Source organism: Sciurus carolinensis, chromosome 10 (assembly GCF_902686445.1).
Source record: "Sciurus carolinensis chromosome 10, mSciCar1.2, whole genome shotgun sequence".
In the NCBI taxonomy this organism is placed as follows: Eukaryota; Metazoa; Chordata; class Mammalia; order Rodentia; family Sciuridae; genus Sciurus; species Sciurus carolinensis.
Window position 1 is genome coordinate 43285635 of NC_062222.1, and position 18290 is coordinate 43303924.

General features: G+C 33.4%; 1 protein-coding gene across 18 annotated transcripts in view; it reads left to right on the top strand.

Moving 5' to 3' along the window:
* Camk2d (calcium/calmodulin dependent protein kinase II delta) overlaps window positions 1–18290 on the top strand; it is a 301010-nt gene that overhangs the window by 243379 nt on the left and 39341 nt on the right. For 4 of the 18 annotated variants that reach the window (XM_047566269.1, XM_047566271.1, XM_047566261.1 and 1 more), the window contains exons 9-13: window positions 4702–4796; window positions 7883–8005; window positions 8801–8884; window positions 9328–9370; window positions 12666–12703. In XM_047566269.1, the coding sequence (XP_047422225.1) occupies window positions 4702–4796; window positions 7883–8005; window positions 8801–8884; window positions 9328–9370; window positions 12666–12703 (383 nt within the window). Of the gene's footprint in view, window positions 1–4701; window positions 4797–7882; window positions 8006–8800; window positions 8885–9327; window positions 9371–12665; window positions 12704–14042; window positions 14076–16914; window positions 16975–18290 lie in introns of all 18 variants that reach the window. The other 14 variants (XM_047566259.1, XM_047566254.1, XM_047566260.1 and 11 more) reach the window with 7 other exon arrangements.

Genomic DNA, 18290 nt, shown 5'->3' on the forward strand with positions numbered 1-18290 from the left:
CAAATGGCAGAATCAGGTTCTGGTGAGAGCCCTTTATGAGGTTATAAAGTGCCAACTTCTTATTGCATCTTCACATGGCAATAAGAGGGACAGCTAGCTCTCTGACCTCATCTTACAAGGTCACTAACCCCACTCATGTGGATTATGTCTTCATGGCCCAATTGACTCCAAACACCACACTTCCAGTTACCATCACATTGAGATTAGGGTTTAACCATATGAATTTTGAGAGTACACAAACATTTAGTCCTTTGGAGGTGATCCTCAGAGGTTTGAACCTGTTATTTTGGGGGGCATTGACATTTGCTATATTATCATTATGATTTAATATCAGATTCTCTAAAAACACTTTCTGACTTCTCTAAAATAATCAAAAGAATAGATAACATGATATTTTTGTTATTACATAGCAGCCTTACCTGTCAGACAGATGGATACAGCTCTTGCCCTGGTTCCCTCCCCATTGCATGCACAGTAGGTCAGGCATTTAACTCAGCTTGGTACCAGAAGGCCTGGCAGTTTTTTTGCCACCCTTACACCATGGCACACATAGCTCCAACCTCTGAAATATGACTTCCTGTCCTGCTGGTCATGATATTTCTAGCACCCTGTTCTACCCCTTATTGGTCTTTAGGTGATAGAATGTTAGCTGAGCACTTTCCCTATTTGAATTGCATGGTGATTTTTTTTTCTTATACTGCAAGATAAGAAAGAACCACACTTATTACTCACATAGTTAATTGTGCATTTCCAAACCCTGCATGCATTTTGCATGTTAACTCACAAGTGTACCCCTTTATTTACCAAGGGTAAGTGGATATCTTGAATAGGTTATTATATTAATTTTCCACTAACTGAGTTTTTCCACATTTCGTCTTCATCTCATCTTTCTTAAGAACAGCCTTTAAAATGTTCAGTCATTATTGTGGTCATAGGTTTAATCGTTTTTCTAATATTAGCTTTTATTGAAATCAGATTTGAATGTTCTTGATGATGTATTCTCTCTACGTAATCAGTAATCAGTGCTTCCCTAAACTCTTATTAATCAAACACTTCTAGTATCTCCCAAGCATAAATTTATACAGGGGGTTATAAAAACTAGTTTTTAAATGCTGTGTCAAAAGTAGTTTTTTTTAACTGTTGTGGAAAATCTGCAACACACAAAAGGAAAGATGAGTATAATGAACTGATGCTTGATTTCATTTCATCTAAACCCCTAATTATTCCTCCATCCCAAGATGATTTTATTCAAATCCAAATGTCATATCAATACATGTATTTTAAAAAAGTATGACAATAATACTAATTTAAAACTTTTATTTATTTATTTATTTTTGGTGGTGCTGGGGATTGAATCCAGGACCTCACTCTTGTTAGGCAAGTACTATACCACTAAGCTACATCCCTAGCCCCACTAATTTTTTTTTAAATTAATTGCTTAATAAGAGACACCCAGTATTTGGGGGGGTCATATCACCCCCAATATGTTCTTGTAAAGCAAAAACAAAAATATTACTGCCTTAGTTACATAGGAAGAGAAAGAGAGCTAGTATTTTTTATTCATCTCCTTTTTACTCTTATATGGAAGAAAGAGGTTAAATATGAAGGTTATAGAAAAAGGTAAATTGTAATTTAACTCACAAGGAAAAGACTCCCAAGGAGAACAACAAACCCTTTAAAATAACCACTTGTTAAAATATATAGCAAAAGGAAAAAGTGGTTGCAGGAAACATTTAAGGCAGGACCAAATGGATCCCTCCACTAGTAACTTGATGTTTCTCAGATGACACAAATAATCACCTGAAGTGGCTGCAGGGAATTTTTAGGGCATTAACTGGTTCAAGTAGTAAAGTTTCTGAAACTCTCAGCCTCATTTTTTCATGAATGAAATGGACATAATAACAATGTCTACCACAAGGCACCGTACAAGGATTACAAAGGTAATGAATTTAAGCATATCTAACTACTCAGAAAACGTTACCTGCAATGAAATATATTAATATTGCATTATCATTATGCTACAATTCTCATAGTTAATCTGAAACTTCAAAAAATAGAACTACAAGAGGACATAACTCAGGCCTTGGATTCTAGTCTAATGAGCAAGTCAAAAGAAGCTTATGGAACAGAATTTGTTGAAAGAGGCATTAACAATTTCACATCAGCCTATTCATTAGTGCCTATGCTTTTTTGTTGTTGTTGTCTTCAGGCCTAAAAAGTATTTTTAAAATCTTTAATATTAATATTCATGCTATTATTTTATTAATTGTACATTTTTCATAGAAACTCATCATTCAAATAATTAAATTGTGGTTATCTTTGTATGTATTGGCTGCTCTTCTCAGGGCATGGGCCCTCTCTGAGCTTCCCCTTTGCAGGGAACTACCACATCAACTGCCAACTGCAGATATAGTTTACAAGAACTAGCAACCTGAGTTCAGAATGCAGAAATGTCTCACTTGTGAGTCTATTTAATAATTTTATAACAGCCTAACCCTTCTGGCTATTAGGAAAATGTCCAGGTTTAGCTTCTTTTCTCTTCACACTTTGGGAACATAAATACGGGTAGTCATCATCATGGTAGTCATTGTCATTTAACACATCTATTACATCTGATAATAAAAATTATATGAAAATAAATTTAAATGGATACATATTGTGTATAATGTAGTAAAGATGGAAAAATTAGATTTATGTTGTGAAGGTGAGGTAGCAATATGTCTTAATTTTCTTCACTTTTTTTTAAAAACAACTCCACTCTGTTAAAGTAACTTTCAGTATTGATTTAAAAGCCTAAGTACTGTTTTAAAAAACTTTAAGAATATTGTATAAAATGTTTGTCTCTGTGTTAATCAGCTTTGCATCACTATAACAAAATACCTGAGATAAGTTATAAAGGGACAAGTTTTATTGTGCTCAGATTTCAGAGGTTCCAGTCCATGATCAATGGCTATTTTGCTTTTGGGCCTGTGGCCAAGGCAGTACATTATGGTGGGAGCACTTGACAGAGAAAAACCATATACCTCACAGCCAGGGAGCTAGAGGAAGAGGAAGGGGCAGTGTTCTGCAGTCCCCTCAAGGGCGCACCCCCAATTACCTATCAAGTAACCTACCTACTGTCCTTACCTCTCAAATATATCACCACCTCCTAATAGCACCTCACTGGGGACCAAGTTTTTAATACATGATATTTTGGGGGACATTCAAGATCCAGACTACAGCATATTAATGATTCACATGACTTTGCTTTGAACCGTATCTTCCTGAAATAGGTTATAAAAATTGAAGGCAATTAAACTATAGCTTCCAAGCCATTTTAACAACAATAGTATCTTTTGTATAAAGATTTCCAGACTGATGAAGGGAAGTGAAGCTAGATCTCCACAGCAAACGCAAGGTACAGAAGGCAAGAGGCCACTTTTCATGGAGGAATAACAAAGTTCCAGGGCAACCAGGCAGAGAGTCACCTGTCCTACTTTTCTCCTTGAGGTTTTCCAGGCATAAGGAAACACAGCACCAGGAGCGGTCCAAGGAATGTCAGACCTTCCTCTAGGATAATTAGCTAGAGAAGAAAACGAAGACCCGAGTGAAGCAGGTCAATCAAGTGTTTGAAAAGTAGCAGGAGGAAAATTTGTTGATAAAGAGGACTATAGTGTCAAAATAAGAGACATCTAGACTGTAGCTAGGTTTTCAGAGAAAGTTAAAAAAAACTGTGAATATATAATTTTTTAACTTGAAAATTTAAATTGTATGTTGGTTAAATTACTTTTTAAACACAGTTAACCCACTATATGCAGATTCCATATCTGTGCATTCATCTAACCATGGTTCAAATACTTGAAAAACTTTGCATCTATACTGAGCATGCAGACTTTTTCCTTATCCTTAGTCCCTAAACAGCATAATGTAACACTTATGTATCTAGCATTTATATTGTATTAGTTATTATTAGTAATGTGGAGATGAGTTAAAGTATACAGGGAGATATTTGTAGTTAATATAATATGCAAATACTACCCAATTTTATATAAGGGACTTGAGCATCCACAGATTTTGGTATCCATGTGTATGGTTCTAGAACAAATCCCTTTAAGAAACCAAAGGAAAATGACTTTATTACATATTTATGAAAAATATATCAAATCATATTACAACTGTTTATTTCTTTGAATTTAATGTGCAATTTCATTCTTCTCTTCCCTTTTACTCTCTAACAATATATATACTTCTCTTTAATAATACTGGTCTTGCTGTTTAATTGAAAACACTGTTTTTGAAGACAGATCTCTGATGAGAAAGGGTTTTATCTTTTTATGTTATCCATATTCCTAGGGACATTGGTATTTAGAGCCTGAGTTTGTAATCAGGATGCCACTACTCAAATGTCCTAAATACCTGCAAAGTAAGTGTGAGAGAATAAAAGCATGCTCAGTTTTTAACCCTCAACCTATTCAGAACCTACATAGATAAGTCTGGGGAAACCAAAGAGCGTGTCACACAAAATGACAAGTGATTTTCATCTTTAGACTTCAGCGTGGTGGACTGACATTCTCCACAGGGTGCTTCAGAATAGATCAGAACAGATCCAACAATGTAATTCCCTCTGTTCTGATGGGTGCAGCTTAATATCACTGAGGATCAGCTACATTTGATTTATTGTCTGTATGACTTACATTATTTCAATATGTTCCAATCCCCCAGGTGTCATTCTCTATATCCTACTGGTGGGGTATCCTCCCTTCTGGGATGAAGACCAACACAGACTCTATCAGCAGATCAAGGCTGGAGCTTATGATGTATGTAATAAGTATTTTTGTCACTTTAGAAGAGGGTTTGTTTTAGTTTATTAACTCAGAGCCTTATTTTTTCATTGTTCTTTTAACCGTAATTTTCAACTCTTTCCCTTATTTCCCTCTCCCTTGGGAAAGGGAAGATAAAGAATAAGACCTATAGCAAATGTATACATTCTTTATTTCCTTTTAGTTCACTATTTCCTGAAATTTCAAAAAGTTTGAAGTCCCTGAAGGAAGACTTTTCTTGTCAAAATTTCCAGATATGAATGCATTTAAAACTTAAGAATTAAAAAATTTCTGCTTCCGAGATGTTTACTGCCTTTTTAGTTGAATTTTAACCCCAAATGCCTATCACATGATTTTAAATTGTGTATCAGCAATACTTTGCAATGATCCATGTACCAGATAGAACATCATTTCACTGTCATTATTTGGTCTGGTTTACCTGTTGAGCTTGTGTGCAAGCTTTCATTTCAATTGTGGGTTTCACAATTGAAAAAATATTGGATAATCACAATATCACAATTCTAATACATTTAATTTATAATTAGAATGATTGAATATATACACACACATACTTATGAATTAGGTTCATTATCTAAAGAGGAAGGATTTATCTACTTTCTCTTGATAGCTTAGCTTTGAATTCCCTGATATATTTTCCTCTCTTGATAAATACAGCCATGTGTTGCTTAATGAGAGAAACTGTCTGAGAAATGCTTTATTAAGTGGTTTTATCATTGTACAAACCTAGATGGTGTAGGTCAGTCACTTGGTGTGGCCCTGTTGATGCAATAGATGCAGTAAACCTATGACGTGTGATGCTGTTGCTGGGGTAACACGGTGTGCTATATTATAGTCAGCTGTTTTTTCAGAAGTGCAAAAAGTATATTCTAAAACAACAATAAATACATGGTAAGGTAAATACATGAGCATATCCAGTAAAGTAGTTGTTTATAAAGCATTATGGACTGTACACAGTTGTATGTATTATACTTGTGTGACTGGCAGCAGAGTAAGCACACTTACACTGGTGTCACCACAAACCTGTGAGCAAAGCATTGTGCCATAACATTATGATAGCTATGACAGCATTAGATAATGGGCAGTTTTAGCTCCATTATAACTTATGGTTCTGCTGTCATCTGTTTGATCCATCATTAACCAAAACATCATTATAGCATCTGACTATACTTCTATAAGTACAGTTTATACCACTTTGTCAGATTTCACCTAAAACTCTGAACATCCAGCAACAAGGTCTGAGGACACTTTCCATGTATTATTAAGTTGGGTAACTGAGGAGTAAGCAGTATGGGTTCATATTCTATGCATAAGTTAAAAGTTCAGTATGGAAGTAAGGAAGGAAATTTACTACTTATGGATATGAAAATTTTTATTATACTCTGTCCAGTCTCAACCTCTTCAAGTATTTCTGTTAGAATGTTCATGGATGTTTGTATCAGCTATCAAAAGTTTAAAATGAATATTCTTTTAATTTTGAAGCCTTCCTTTTGAGCCATACTAATAATTGGACCAACTCATCGTTGCATGCTACAGCTAGCATATTCACTACATATTCATAAGGAATATTGTATCTACTAATTAAGCTAACTATATGAAAGTAAGATTAAGTAAGACTAGAACTAGACCCTTCTGGTCACACAAAGCCCTGCAGGTGCACTGCCTGGTGAATATAGAGGAGTGCCTTTGTGGAAACTAGAAAAATGAGGAAAGGAACCACCTTTCTTCAGGTAGAACCGCCCCTCATCTGTTGTCAGGAGACCTGCACAGCACTGAGACACAGCTATGGGTGTGTTTCCAACAGTTCCTGATGGTTAGCAAGTTATTATAACTGCTCAAGATAAACTTCTGGAATTTAAAAATAATATTGTTAAACTGGCAAAAATTATTGGTATTAACAAGTCAGTAACATTTTCTCATCTTTTATTTGGTCTTTGGATCACAAGCTGCTAATTCTATGACTACCAAAAATGTAAATTCCAAGACACAGTGACAGTGGCTTTTTCACAATTGTCTATAAGAACTGAACGTCTATAAATATAAATTGTCTATAAAAGCTAATATGCCTATAATCCCAATGACTGGGAGACCGAGGCAGAAGGATTTCAAGTTTAAGGCTGGTTTCAGTAACTTAGCAAGACCCTCAACAACTTAGGAAGAACTTATCTGAAAAAAAAGAATTAAAAGGGCTGGGGACATGGGTTCAATCCACAGTACCAAAAAAAAAAGTCTATAAAATTCATGAACTATAAAAATTCAGCAACAAAATGTGCTGAAAATTTCTCTTAACCCATGAAGAATATTGTATCTACTAATTAAGCTAAATATATGAAAGTAAGATTAAATAATTGTCAATAAAAACTTAGCATAAAGAGTTTGGATCCATAGCTTTGTTATGTAGTTATTAATATAATGATGGAACACTAATGAAAGTTACGATAGTTGGTTACTTTCATGCTCTTTGGTGAAATGTATAATTAGGTATTAATCTTCTTAAGATATTTACCTTAAATCCTGATGATGCTTTTGTAGTCTCAGATTTCTTTTCACCACAGCACTTCAAGAAGCCATGATTATTAGGTCAGTGTTGGCCCAGGAATTAAAGCGGTTTTATTATCTTTGCTATTACTGTTTATGAAATGTGAAAGTATTTAATACCTCATTTGAGCTGTGGTATGTAGCATAGCATGATGACATCATCAAGTGACAACCTGACATCTTTTACTTACTTTTGCAAATAATTATGAGAAAGATTGCATAAGATTTAATTTTCAGATCAAAACAAAGACATTTTGAGAGGAATAGAAAATTCTTAGGTTGTTTAACTAAATTTCACAATGTATTCACTATGTGTAATATGCAATTTAGTACGTGTTTACCCTTATCTTTTCAATATATGCAGATTTATACATGGAGTTTATCTATTTCAGATCTAATTTAACTTATACAAAAGTAAATTTATACAGAAATGTACTACTTATAGAAATTGTTAATATTTTTGTCTCTTCCCCATTTAACTGAGTTTGTCTGTTTTTTAAAATCTTGATAAATTTATGTCTTTGAAGTTTCCATCACCAGAATGGGACACAGTGACTCCTGAAGCCAAAGACCTCATTAACAAAATGCTTACCATCAACCCTGCCAAGCGAATCACAGCCTCAGAGGCACTGAAGCATCCATGGATCTGTGTAAGTAACAATTCTCCAAAAACCTTAGAAGCTACCATGAAAAAATAAATTTTCCTTCAGTATATTTTTCATGAATTTAAAAGAATTTTGCAGAAAAAAAATGAAAGTCAAATGAATGGACTTAAAATGAATTTTATAATTGTAACAAAGTCTGATTTGCACAGATTTCTAAGTAAATACTGTCTACAGTAACACAAGGAACAGACCGTTCCCTGTACTGATTATCAACAAGATTGATGAATACAGGTTAAGAAGATAATATCAAGAGTTAATACATTCCAGAAGAAGAAAATGCAGTTCAATTATTTATCATTAAGCAGCTTTAGAAACAAGCCTGAGATTTAAAAACTAAGAGTGGAGTTTTAGTAGCATTAAAACATGACCATAATGGTCTGAGTGCACTTTAGAAGCACTAAGAAAAATAAAAAATAAAAAAGAAGTACTAAGAAAAAGCAGTGAGAGACTTGAGGGAATCTAAAATCTTAAGTAAATTTCTAGAATGAGTGTCAAATGTTAAGCCAATAGAAATGTGACTAAAGACTTACTGAAACTAAGATAATGTGGGAAATTTGTGATATTCATTTCTATACTTTCTCTGTATAAATGTTTCGGCTTAGTCACTAATAGTCTTGACAAAATTATTCTCGTATTTTTAGGTAACATTGGCAATTGAATACTTGCAAATTAATCATGAGTGCAAGCACTATTAATAAAGACTTAATGAAGTTGAAGATACTATTGTGCTTAGTATGTTTTAAATATCTTCAGTGAAGTCATTTTCTTCTCATCTTTCAGCAACGTTCCACTGTGGCTTCCATGATGCACAGACAGGAGACTGTGGATTGCTTGAAGAAATTCAATGCTAGACGAAAACTAAAGGTAAGAAATTTCATGTTTTTGTGAGAATTTGATAGAGTTGGAAGTGAACTATTGTAAGGGGACAACAACTTTTAGCAAAAGCTTTTTGCATGTGTAGATTTCAATACTTATATTGTTATTTTTCTGGGTTATGGGAAAATGGAATATGCACCAGAATCAGTCACAAAGAGAAACTTGGATCAATGGTGTGCCATGTGCAGTGGTTTCTACCTTCAGTGGAAAACAGTAGTGTGATTTCATAATCAATCTGGTCCATACATTAGGGTGATCCCAGCATCACAAAAGGCACATGCCTAGGACTCCTCTGGAAACCAAAAAAATAAAGGAAACAATAAAAAATTCTCCTCACTGAAAATGAGAACAGGAGAAAATTTTTCACCCAAGAGTGTTTGTTTATTAGGTAAAAGATTTGCAACCTTGATATTTTTCTTTTTCTATGACAGGGTGCCATCTTGACAACTATGCTGGCTACGAGAAATTTTTCAGGTACACGTGTTCAAAACTCTTCTCCCTATTGTCTACTGTCCTCTGTAGTGGTCTTTTTTTTTTCCTTCTTCTGTTTTTGAAATTCAAAAATCTAATAATTAGAAAAATTCTGTTGTTTGGGTATGACAAATGTGTGGCATAGACTTCTCCCACACCTGTGACTGCCATTGGTACTCCTCAAGGGTGTTGTCTACCACAGAGATTCATGGGGCTGTAGCCCTCACCGGAGAACCCAGGTGATTCTGGTCAATAGTCAGTGCTGGTACAGGACTGGACACCTGTCTGTCAAACACTGGGGTGCACACAAATATTAGAGATATGTATTCCTTCATTTTGCAGTTTTCCATATCAACCCTAGAATTTATTAATTGATATTTCATAAAATAATAACGATGAATAAATTTTTTGTCTCACCAGAAATTCCATTAAGCAAGATTTTTAAAAGAAGACCATTATTTTGGAACTCATTTTTCATAGACCTAAGTTCTTTCCAAAGTGCAGCAGTATATTGGCATGCAATAGAACTAATTACAACTACCAAAGGTGTCAAACTCCAGAACTTACAGAGAACCAACCACATAGGGATATCACAGGATAATAAATGCTCCTCAAAATGATAAAAAGAAGTTTGTTAAGCACAGTCTAAAAGAAGTCAAAGAGATGAATTATTGTAATAATGACTCTCCAAAAAGGAGAGAAAGTATCAATTATTATCAGAAATTTCAGAATTCTATTCTTTGATGGACTGTCCAAAAGCACCAGGTTTCCAAAATTCATATTTTGATATAGTAATCAGTCTTAGGTATATGGGTAGGTTTGGAAGCAGCAATTAAACTGAACTTGATAAACTTACAATTTGGACATTTAGACTTAGAACAATTATCAAACCCTAGTGCCAAAATATTACCACCTTTGTTGCATAATAATGATCTGCAGCATCAATTTATCCAGCTATTTCTTCAGTTATTTATTTTGCCTAGCATGGATGTGATAATGACATCAGGTGATAATCCATCATATTATTATCAACTGTTCTTCAATGATTTCCAGTTATTACTCACAATTATATTAATTGAATGGTAACTTTTGCCTGCTTGCCATCTGGTTAGAGACAATGTGATATATATGCTGTTAAAAAACAACAGTAATAATAACAGTACAGTCAGCAATGCTACAGATTGAAGGACTGTGTTAGTCATTTGTACATATGTTGTCCAGTTTGGTGTAGTAAAACCTTGTTACTACTTTTGTCAAGTTACTTGTTTTGTAAACACTTGAATAATGCAGTTGACATTGATATGGGTGAGTTCAGTGCCATCTCATTAAGTATTAAGTAGTATACGCTATATTGAAAATAAATTAATATTTTACTGTGGCCCAGTAATTCATGAATCATTGAAAGGTAGGATGGCTTATATCATATATATTGTTAATATCAAACTAACTTTAAAAATGTCTCTAGAATTAAAATCGTGTATTTTGTGAAAATGTTAAATACATAGAGGCATAAATTGGGCCTTTATTCATTAATGTTTATACCCATTTATAGAAACTTTTTGTTTACCTCATATTTTCCTTTTCATCATCCTGTAAACTAAAAATTCATGACTAATATATGGATTTTATATCATTTCTGAATGTTTTAGCATGAAAATCAAACCTTTTTTATCCATCTCTTTAACAACCGAGTAACATTAGACTCAGTTTACATCTTGTAATTGATATTGCATTTTAGTTTCGAGTATGTTATTCATTCTATTTCATTGCCAAACATGCTCTTTAAATAATCTGTCCATGAGTATATGGTTATAAAGTTGTTTTTATTTTTTCTTTTCTCCCTGTATGTGGAATGTATTTCTTGTGAGGTAAGGTGAATAGTAACCAAAAGGAACTTCTCTGCATCTCCCAGGCCAAATCGCTGCTTACCCTGGATCATTGTCTTCTTTTTGCTTGCTATTGCAATTCCAGTTATCCTGAGTTTGCTTTCTAACCTATTAACTGCCACAGGATTGACCTAATATTGCTTTTTAGCTCCAGGCAAACAGTATCATTGCTAAGGCAACAATTTCTTTACAATCTCAAGTGATAATACATTAATAGCTTTGTTGCTAACACTAAATAAAATTAATATGTTTCTATCTTTTAAAGTATATTTAAAATCATAACAAAGTCATCATCAACATAATGTCCCAAATAAAAGAAATATCAAGAAATGCTATGTTCATGCAGTTTACTATAGTTAAGTACTTCCACTTCAAATGCTAAATTCCATTTTGATATACTTAAATATTTATATATAATCAACTTAAGCAGAAGTGCATACTTTGTTCTGCATATTCGTGAATGTTCTACACTCGGTGTACCACTTGTCATTGACAATTATGTTATCTGTTCACTCTGCGTGTACCCATTCATAAGTATATTTTGAAAGGATGACTCTTCTACCTTTTCATATACTCAAGAAGTTCTATAACAAAAAGAATGGCAAAGGCTCCCCCCAGGAAAAATGAAAAATGAATTTGATATAAGACATTACGCTTTAGGATTTTTCTGATTTAAAGATTTCATTTTGTTTTATACCTTATCTCAAATTATATGGTTTTAAATTTTTAATTTTAAAGGCTTTTGTTTAGTAAGTCTCTGTATTCTAATTTTGAAGTATAACAAAATACATAATGCCATTTTTTAAAGACCATGTGCTAAGCTTTTAAAAATTTGCTCTAGGTCAATAATATACCATTTTGTTATAAATGCAGTTATTAATATTTTTTAAAAACTGAAATTGTCTGATTTCAAAAAATATAAAGAAGATGTTATTTAGCCAGAGCAAATTTTTACGAATGAGTTTTCAACCTCTAGAAAGAGGAGCTTCAATGGCAGAACTGACATGGCCACCATACTCGTGGTGTGAATGAACATGTAATACAATCTGTCAGCTGATGTCTCAAGACTGAAACCAACTTTCTGGATTACAAAAGGATAGTCCAGTTAAAGTTCCAGTATCCTTTTCGCAACCAACAGTAAAATCTAATAACACACCTGGCAAAGTTTCAATTTCTTTGCAATGAACTACTTAAGAATTTAGTTATAAATTTGTTGTGGCAAAACCAGAAAAGTGATACTGTATTTCAGTGTCCTGTAAGCTCGCGCTCATCAGTGTGACCTTGGTAACTTGGCATATGTTGGTCATAACTCAGCAAAGGTGGTAGAAGGAAGCAATAACCTGCCTGTTTTGTTGCCTAACTGAGGGTTTCTATGAATAGCTCGCTAAACTGATTTTGCTCTCACTTTGCAGCAGCCAAGAGTTTATTGAAGAAACCAGATGGAGTAAAGGTAAGTTAAATGGGGTATCTTAAACCATTTCCAACTTTCAGTTGCTGGATCATTTTAAATATAAGTCCCAAGTCATTGCAGTTTTTATTTTTTATCATTTTTGATAAAAAGATGCAAGTCAAAATATTAAAAAATTAATACATAAAGATGACTAATACATATACTAAGATATGACATATCTTTTCTATTTGTTAATATGTTAAATAATCATGAAAAAATAATACTCTTCTATTGAGTTGTCATAAAAACTGTATATCTAAATCCTCTCTGCTTTACTACAGTTTCAAAATATCACGGTGACTTGAAAATCTGTGAAAACTAAATACTTTTCAAAATAATTACGATGTGCGTTAAAGATTGTTTAAGTGTATAACCAGAATAAACAGTAGGTCTGGGAAATGGACCATCAAATGACCATATTTCTCTACTTGGGAGTTTTTTCTAAGCTCTTAATTTTTCCTATGTTTTTATCATAAGGTTTAGAGACATATTCACGGTTCATATACTGAACAGACATTAGAGAAATCTTTCAAGGAAGATAGCAACAGGATATTTTGTCTTTCTTGGATTTCTAATCAAAATGATACAACTTATTTTCTACTGATTGTATTTTGTTTAAGGGAGTTTACCTGTGATGCAATATAATTTTATGTTTGCATAATAATGTTTGTTCTCTTTCTAGAATATAATCTAAATGTTTCATTTTTTAATCCTTCTCTCTCTCTTCCAATGGCAGATTCATACATTCCTCATCAATACTTCAACATTCTTGGGAATTAATTAAATATTCTCATATTTGAACTTGACTCATAGCCAGGTGGTCAGTTCATATTGAAAATAGAACATAGAAAATCATTTGTCACTTTTTATGTTTGTACCCAGTCATTTCTTCACCATCTGTCTGTGCAGTTTGGGAATTTCCAGAGTCATGGTGGCCATGCACTTGTGATTCCCATTAGGATGGCATTTCTGATCACCAATTTGTAATTGTATCTTCCTTTTGCTTATTTTATTCAGTTTAGATTTTTGGCAATCACTGTTCTTTCTGCCTTTTTCCTAATGTTGCATGGGTACAAATGTGGTATTTTAAATTTTTCAAATGTCTTCTTTTGAATTTTTCTGTAGCATTCAGTGCTGGAGAATTCACAGTTCCTGTTAAGATGTTTATTTCCACTGTTATCCTTTTAGAGAAAGAAAAGTTTTCAGAATTATTTTTTTCTTCTAGCCCACTTATAGCTCCTCTTTGAAGACTAAGTTATTCTGTACTACATGCTTTGGTACTTTAAATTCAACCGGTCGTATTTTTTTCTTTTCCTTTCTCTTTAACTGGTCAATTCAGAAAAGGAAATCGAGTTCGAGTGTTCAGATGATGGTGAGGATCTCTATCTGCCAGATTTCTCCTATGAAAATTACACTTAGGAATAAAACAGTCTTATTTATCTAAGTTAGTGTAAGTGGAGGAAGTATAGAATCATTACAGGTCAGTGTTAATCAACTGTCAAAACATGGTACCCACTTTCACATTATGTTGTTTTTATCTGAAGTTTAATTTTTTAAATAAGTAAGAAGTTAAATCCTCATCCATATGTTGTTGATGAATTTGACCTTATGCAAGGACAAAGCCATTTTCTCTTTGAAAATAAAAGGACCATGACATAACTAATGAATGTTTATCAATAAGTGAAGAAATGCTATGGGATTATTTTCTAAATGAAGATCATGGCTGCTAAAATAAGAATTATTCTTCCTAAAGTACATTCGCTGTTGAGTTTATAAATAATGTGAAAGTGATCTTACAGTGTATCCATTGTAACTAATGAACTTTAAAAGAAATACGTATTAATCTCAACATTTAATAATTTCAACACTTGAGAGATAGGAATATATTACCCATGCTTCATAAGGGTAATTCAGTGCATCATTTAATTCAGTTCAGTTTTTTTTTAAAGAAAAATATTCTGCTTCCATAAACTAACATAGATGCATTCACTCTTATGTTCAGAAGACAATTAATAAAAGACATTTGTGTGTTTAAGACAGTAACTTAACATAACTACATTCTCTTGTGTGTTTAAAAGACAGTTATGGTTGAATCCATACTTGCTATTTGACTCTTTGAAAGGAAGTTCTTCTAGCTTTTTACTTAGAAATTTACCTACTATTTTCAAATTAACTAATGTTACACCTTCAAAATATTTCCCACAATAAAAGTCATTAAGCTAATCTTTACATTAACAAAAAAGTTTCCAATTGCACATTTAAACATGATTGAAAGTGGTAGCTGAGGCTATATAGCTCGTGTTTGCCATGCCTGGCGAGACAGGATGGTTTATCCATACAGAATGCCTTCATTTGGGAGAGATGATGGTATGTGTGTGTGTGTGTGTGTGTGTGTGTGTGTGTGCTGTGTATCTATGTGTGAATGTGTATGGTGGGATGGTAGGCATGTGTGCACTTATACAGATAAGCTTGTGTGCATAAGTATGCATGTGGGACATTTTCACTAAAATAAAGCAGTTCTTAGCAAGCAGTCACATCCTAGGGAAAAAAATCTCAATCTTATCTCAAAACAGAAATAAAAATATTTCAGAATATTTCTCTTTTATCTGCATCCACTGATATGAACTAAATACAACATAATAAATATACATGGTGCTTTAATCATATATGTCCCTTATCATTTGACAAGAATCCAGCTGTGTTTTGCCAAGTGCTCTTCCTGCATAGGAAGTATTGGTGTGTGCTTCCTTCCCTTATCTCATGTATTTTCTACTAACAGAAGTACATGTTGATCCCTCTTTAATAGACACCACTACCTTTTTTCTCTTTTTGGCTCTTGAACAAATTTCACATTAAATTTTGTGCATTTTGATTTCAAGAAAAATTTTTCTTAAACTATCTGAAAATTATAGATTGATGGTTTAACATTTAACGAGTTTTCCAGTAAAGTTTTAAAGTTTTCTCTTTTCCTGCATGTCACAGAGCACAGTGTTACAAATTATCTAAATAAATACCAGTAACCACACAAATACAAATAAACAGAAAAGCAAAACATCACATGCCTATATAGACATGAAGCATAGATTTTCCAGAAAGCCCAAACAATTACCCATGTAATCATTTATAAATACTCATCTGGTACTCATTTATTTTATGTAGCATGTGTTCCTTCTTGAGTCCTTAAGTACATTTACATTTGTATTAAAATTATGGGGTGTCTCTTTTAAATAAAATAATATATTGAAAATACCTAGATTATATAGTATAAGAAAATGTTTATTTTTTTAAGCATAATGTAATATGTCATTCATGAGTTTAAAACAATGTTCCTATTTTTTATTCTCTGATTTTTAGTGCCCAAAATCAATTGTAGTTTTAAGTTGCCACTAGTCTACAAAGAGTCTTCTCTGTAGGCCATTACAATATTTATTGACCCTCTGAGTTTCTTTCTCAACATGAATCCCACTGTGGTGTAAATATCTTCTTTAAGGGTAAACCCAATTATTATTGCATTGAAATTATATTACTAAATGTATTCTTCAAGGATAGCAGTAACACTTTGAGAGAAAATATGGTATTCCTCTTAAACAATTGTGAAAAATAAGGTGCTTTTACCTTCAGTGTAAAGAGTTTGACTTCCCCACTAAATAACAAAAGATGTATTTTTAAAAAAGACCTAGACTTAACATTTTAAAAAAAAATATTTTAATACCTGCCTTTGTCAGAAGATTCAGGTTGTTAATTGGATAGTAGTGAATGAAGGCTCCCCAGAGAAAGATGGTTTATGTATGACTTCAGGCTCAAGAATAAAATGGAAAAAAAAAAAAAAAAAACAACTGTAACAGTGAACAATTGGAAGCTTGGAAACAGAATCCAACCTGAAGAGTATGAAAATGGTCGTGTTCATTTCATACTCTGAACTTGACTTGAACTCCACTGAAGCGGCTCTTTGTCTGTTTGCTAAGGGGGCACAGCCAAAGCTGCCTCATCTGTTTTCTCATCCACCATCACAGACAAGGTCCTCACCTGTACGTGACCTTCGGAGACTAGAGTGGTCATCATTCCTGTCAATCGTCACAGTGTCTTTCACGTTCATCTTCAGTGGCTCTTTATTTCCATGTCTATACCTCCATGTAGACATGCCGCGTAGAGAGACATTGGCTACCAAGGGGTTTAAGGCATCTCTGTTTCTATTTTCTGCATACCCACAGATAAACAACAAAGCCAACGTGGTAACCAGCCCCAAAGAAAATATTCCCACCCCGGCGCTGGTATACCTGGACTCTTTGTAACCCTTCTTAAGTTCTTTACTGTTTTTTATTGTTTCTCTCATTTGCTTTCACTATATAGATACACATGTATATACATAAATATTTTATTTTGTTGAGGTTTTTTTTTTTGCTTTTTAAGATATGAAAAATGTTCATTTCTTTTTCTTTTCTTTCTCATCTTAAGAGAATTGTCAAGCAGTATGTTTCTAACATGAAATTATCTCATTTCATTGTTGAACATTGTATTGGTCTCTGTGGTTGAAATTGTTGCATGCTGCCTTAGGAATACAGTAGAATGCGCTTTGGTTGCTCTTAGCTCTTCTGATGATGATAAGAGCTCTAACATGCAAACGACCATCTCTTCTTTTCATGACATAAATGTTGGCATCCAGGAGAGCTAACAGGATTATTGCTAGACAACATAAAAGCTGACCTTATTCAGAGTTTCATTTCCCTCTCATTCTAAGACAACATGGCTTTGTAAGACCTCATTTTATGAGACCAAGAGGCACTGGATAATTTAAAGCTTTATGTTTTTTGTGTTTTAAATTAAATTTTCACTGTTTCACTTTTATCCACAGAATGAGGTTGCATAGCATAGAATCTTGAATTATCAATGGAGATCAGTTTTGTCCATTTCACGGAAATCCACACAATCAAATTAAATCAGTTGATACTTTGAGATGAGGTTATATTAAAATTCAAAATTTGAATACTGGAATTCCATAATATTTACCTCAAACTGTTCTCATATTTTTATTTACAATTTTCAGAAATGTTTCTGAATTTTTTCACTGTCTCTATAATGTTATTATAAATGAATAATTTTTTAAAAAAATCAGTAGGAGATTAGTCACTTGGATTAACCAGTAAACTCAATTTTAAAAGATGTAAACTAGGAAAACATCAAAGTAGAAGACTATCAGGGCCAGAGGTAGCTCAGTGGCAGAGCATGTGCTTAGCATGCCAGGGGCCCTGGGGTAGATCCCCATCCCCACATAAACACATACACTCAAAAGTTAGCAGGTCATCTACTAGTGAAAAACACTGTCTGTCACAGCTCTAGCCAGAGAAAGCAAGAAGGGAGGAATAGTAGCTATGTTCTCTAAGTATGCAGTGTAAACTATCATGGGAAAGTGCCTGTAGTGGAACAGAATTCAGTGAGTTGGGTAGGTCCCAGTTGCCAAGGCATCACATAATGAAAGTGCCAAGCAGGCCACTGGTGCACAAACATGGAATCTTTTCTTGTATCAGCTATTTGAATATTACTTGCACTTGAAATTTTTTTTTCCTAATCCAAAGCAATAGGAAAAAAC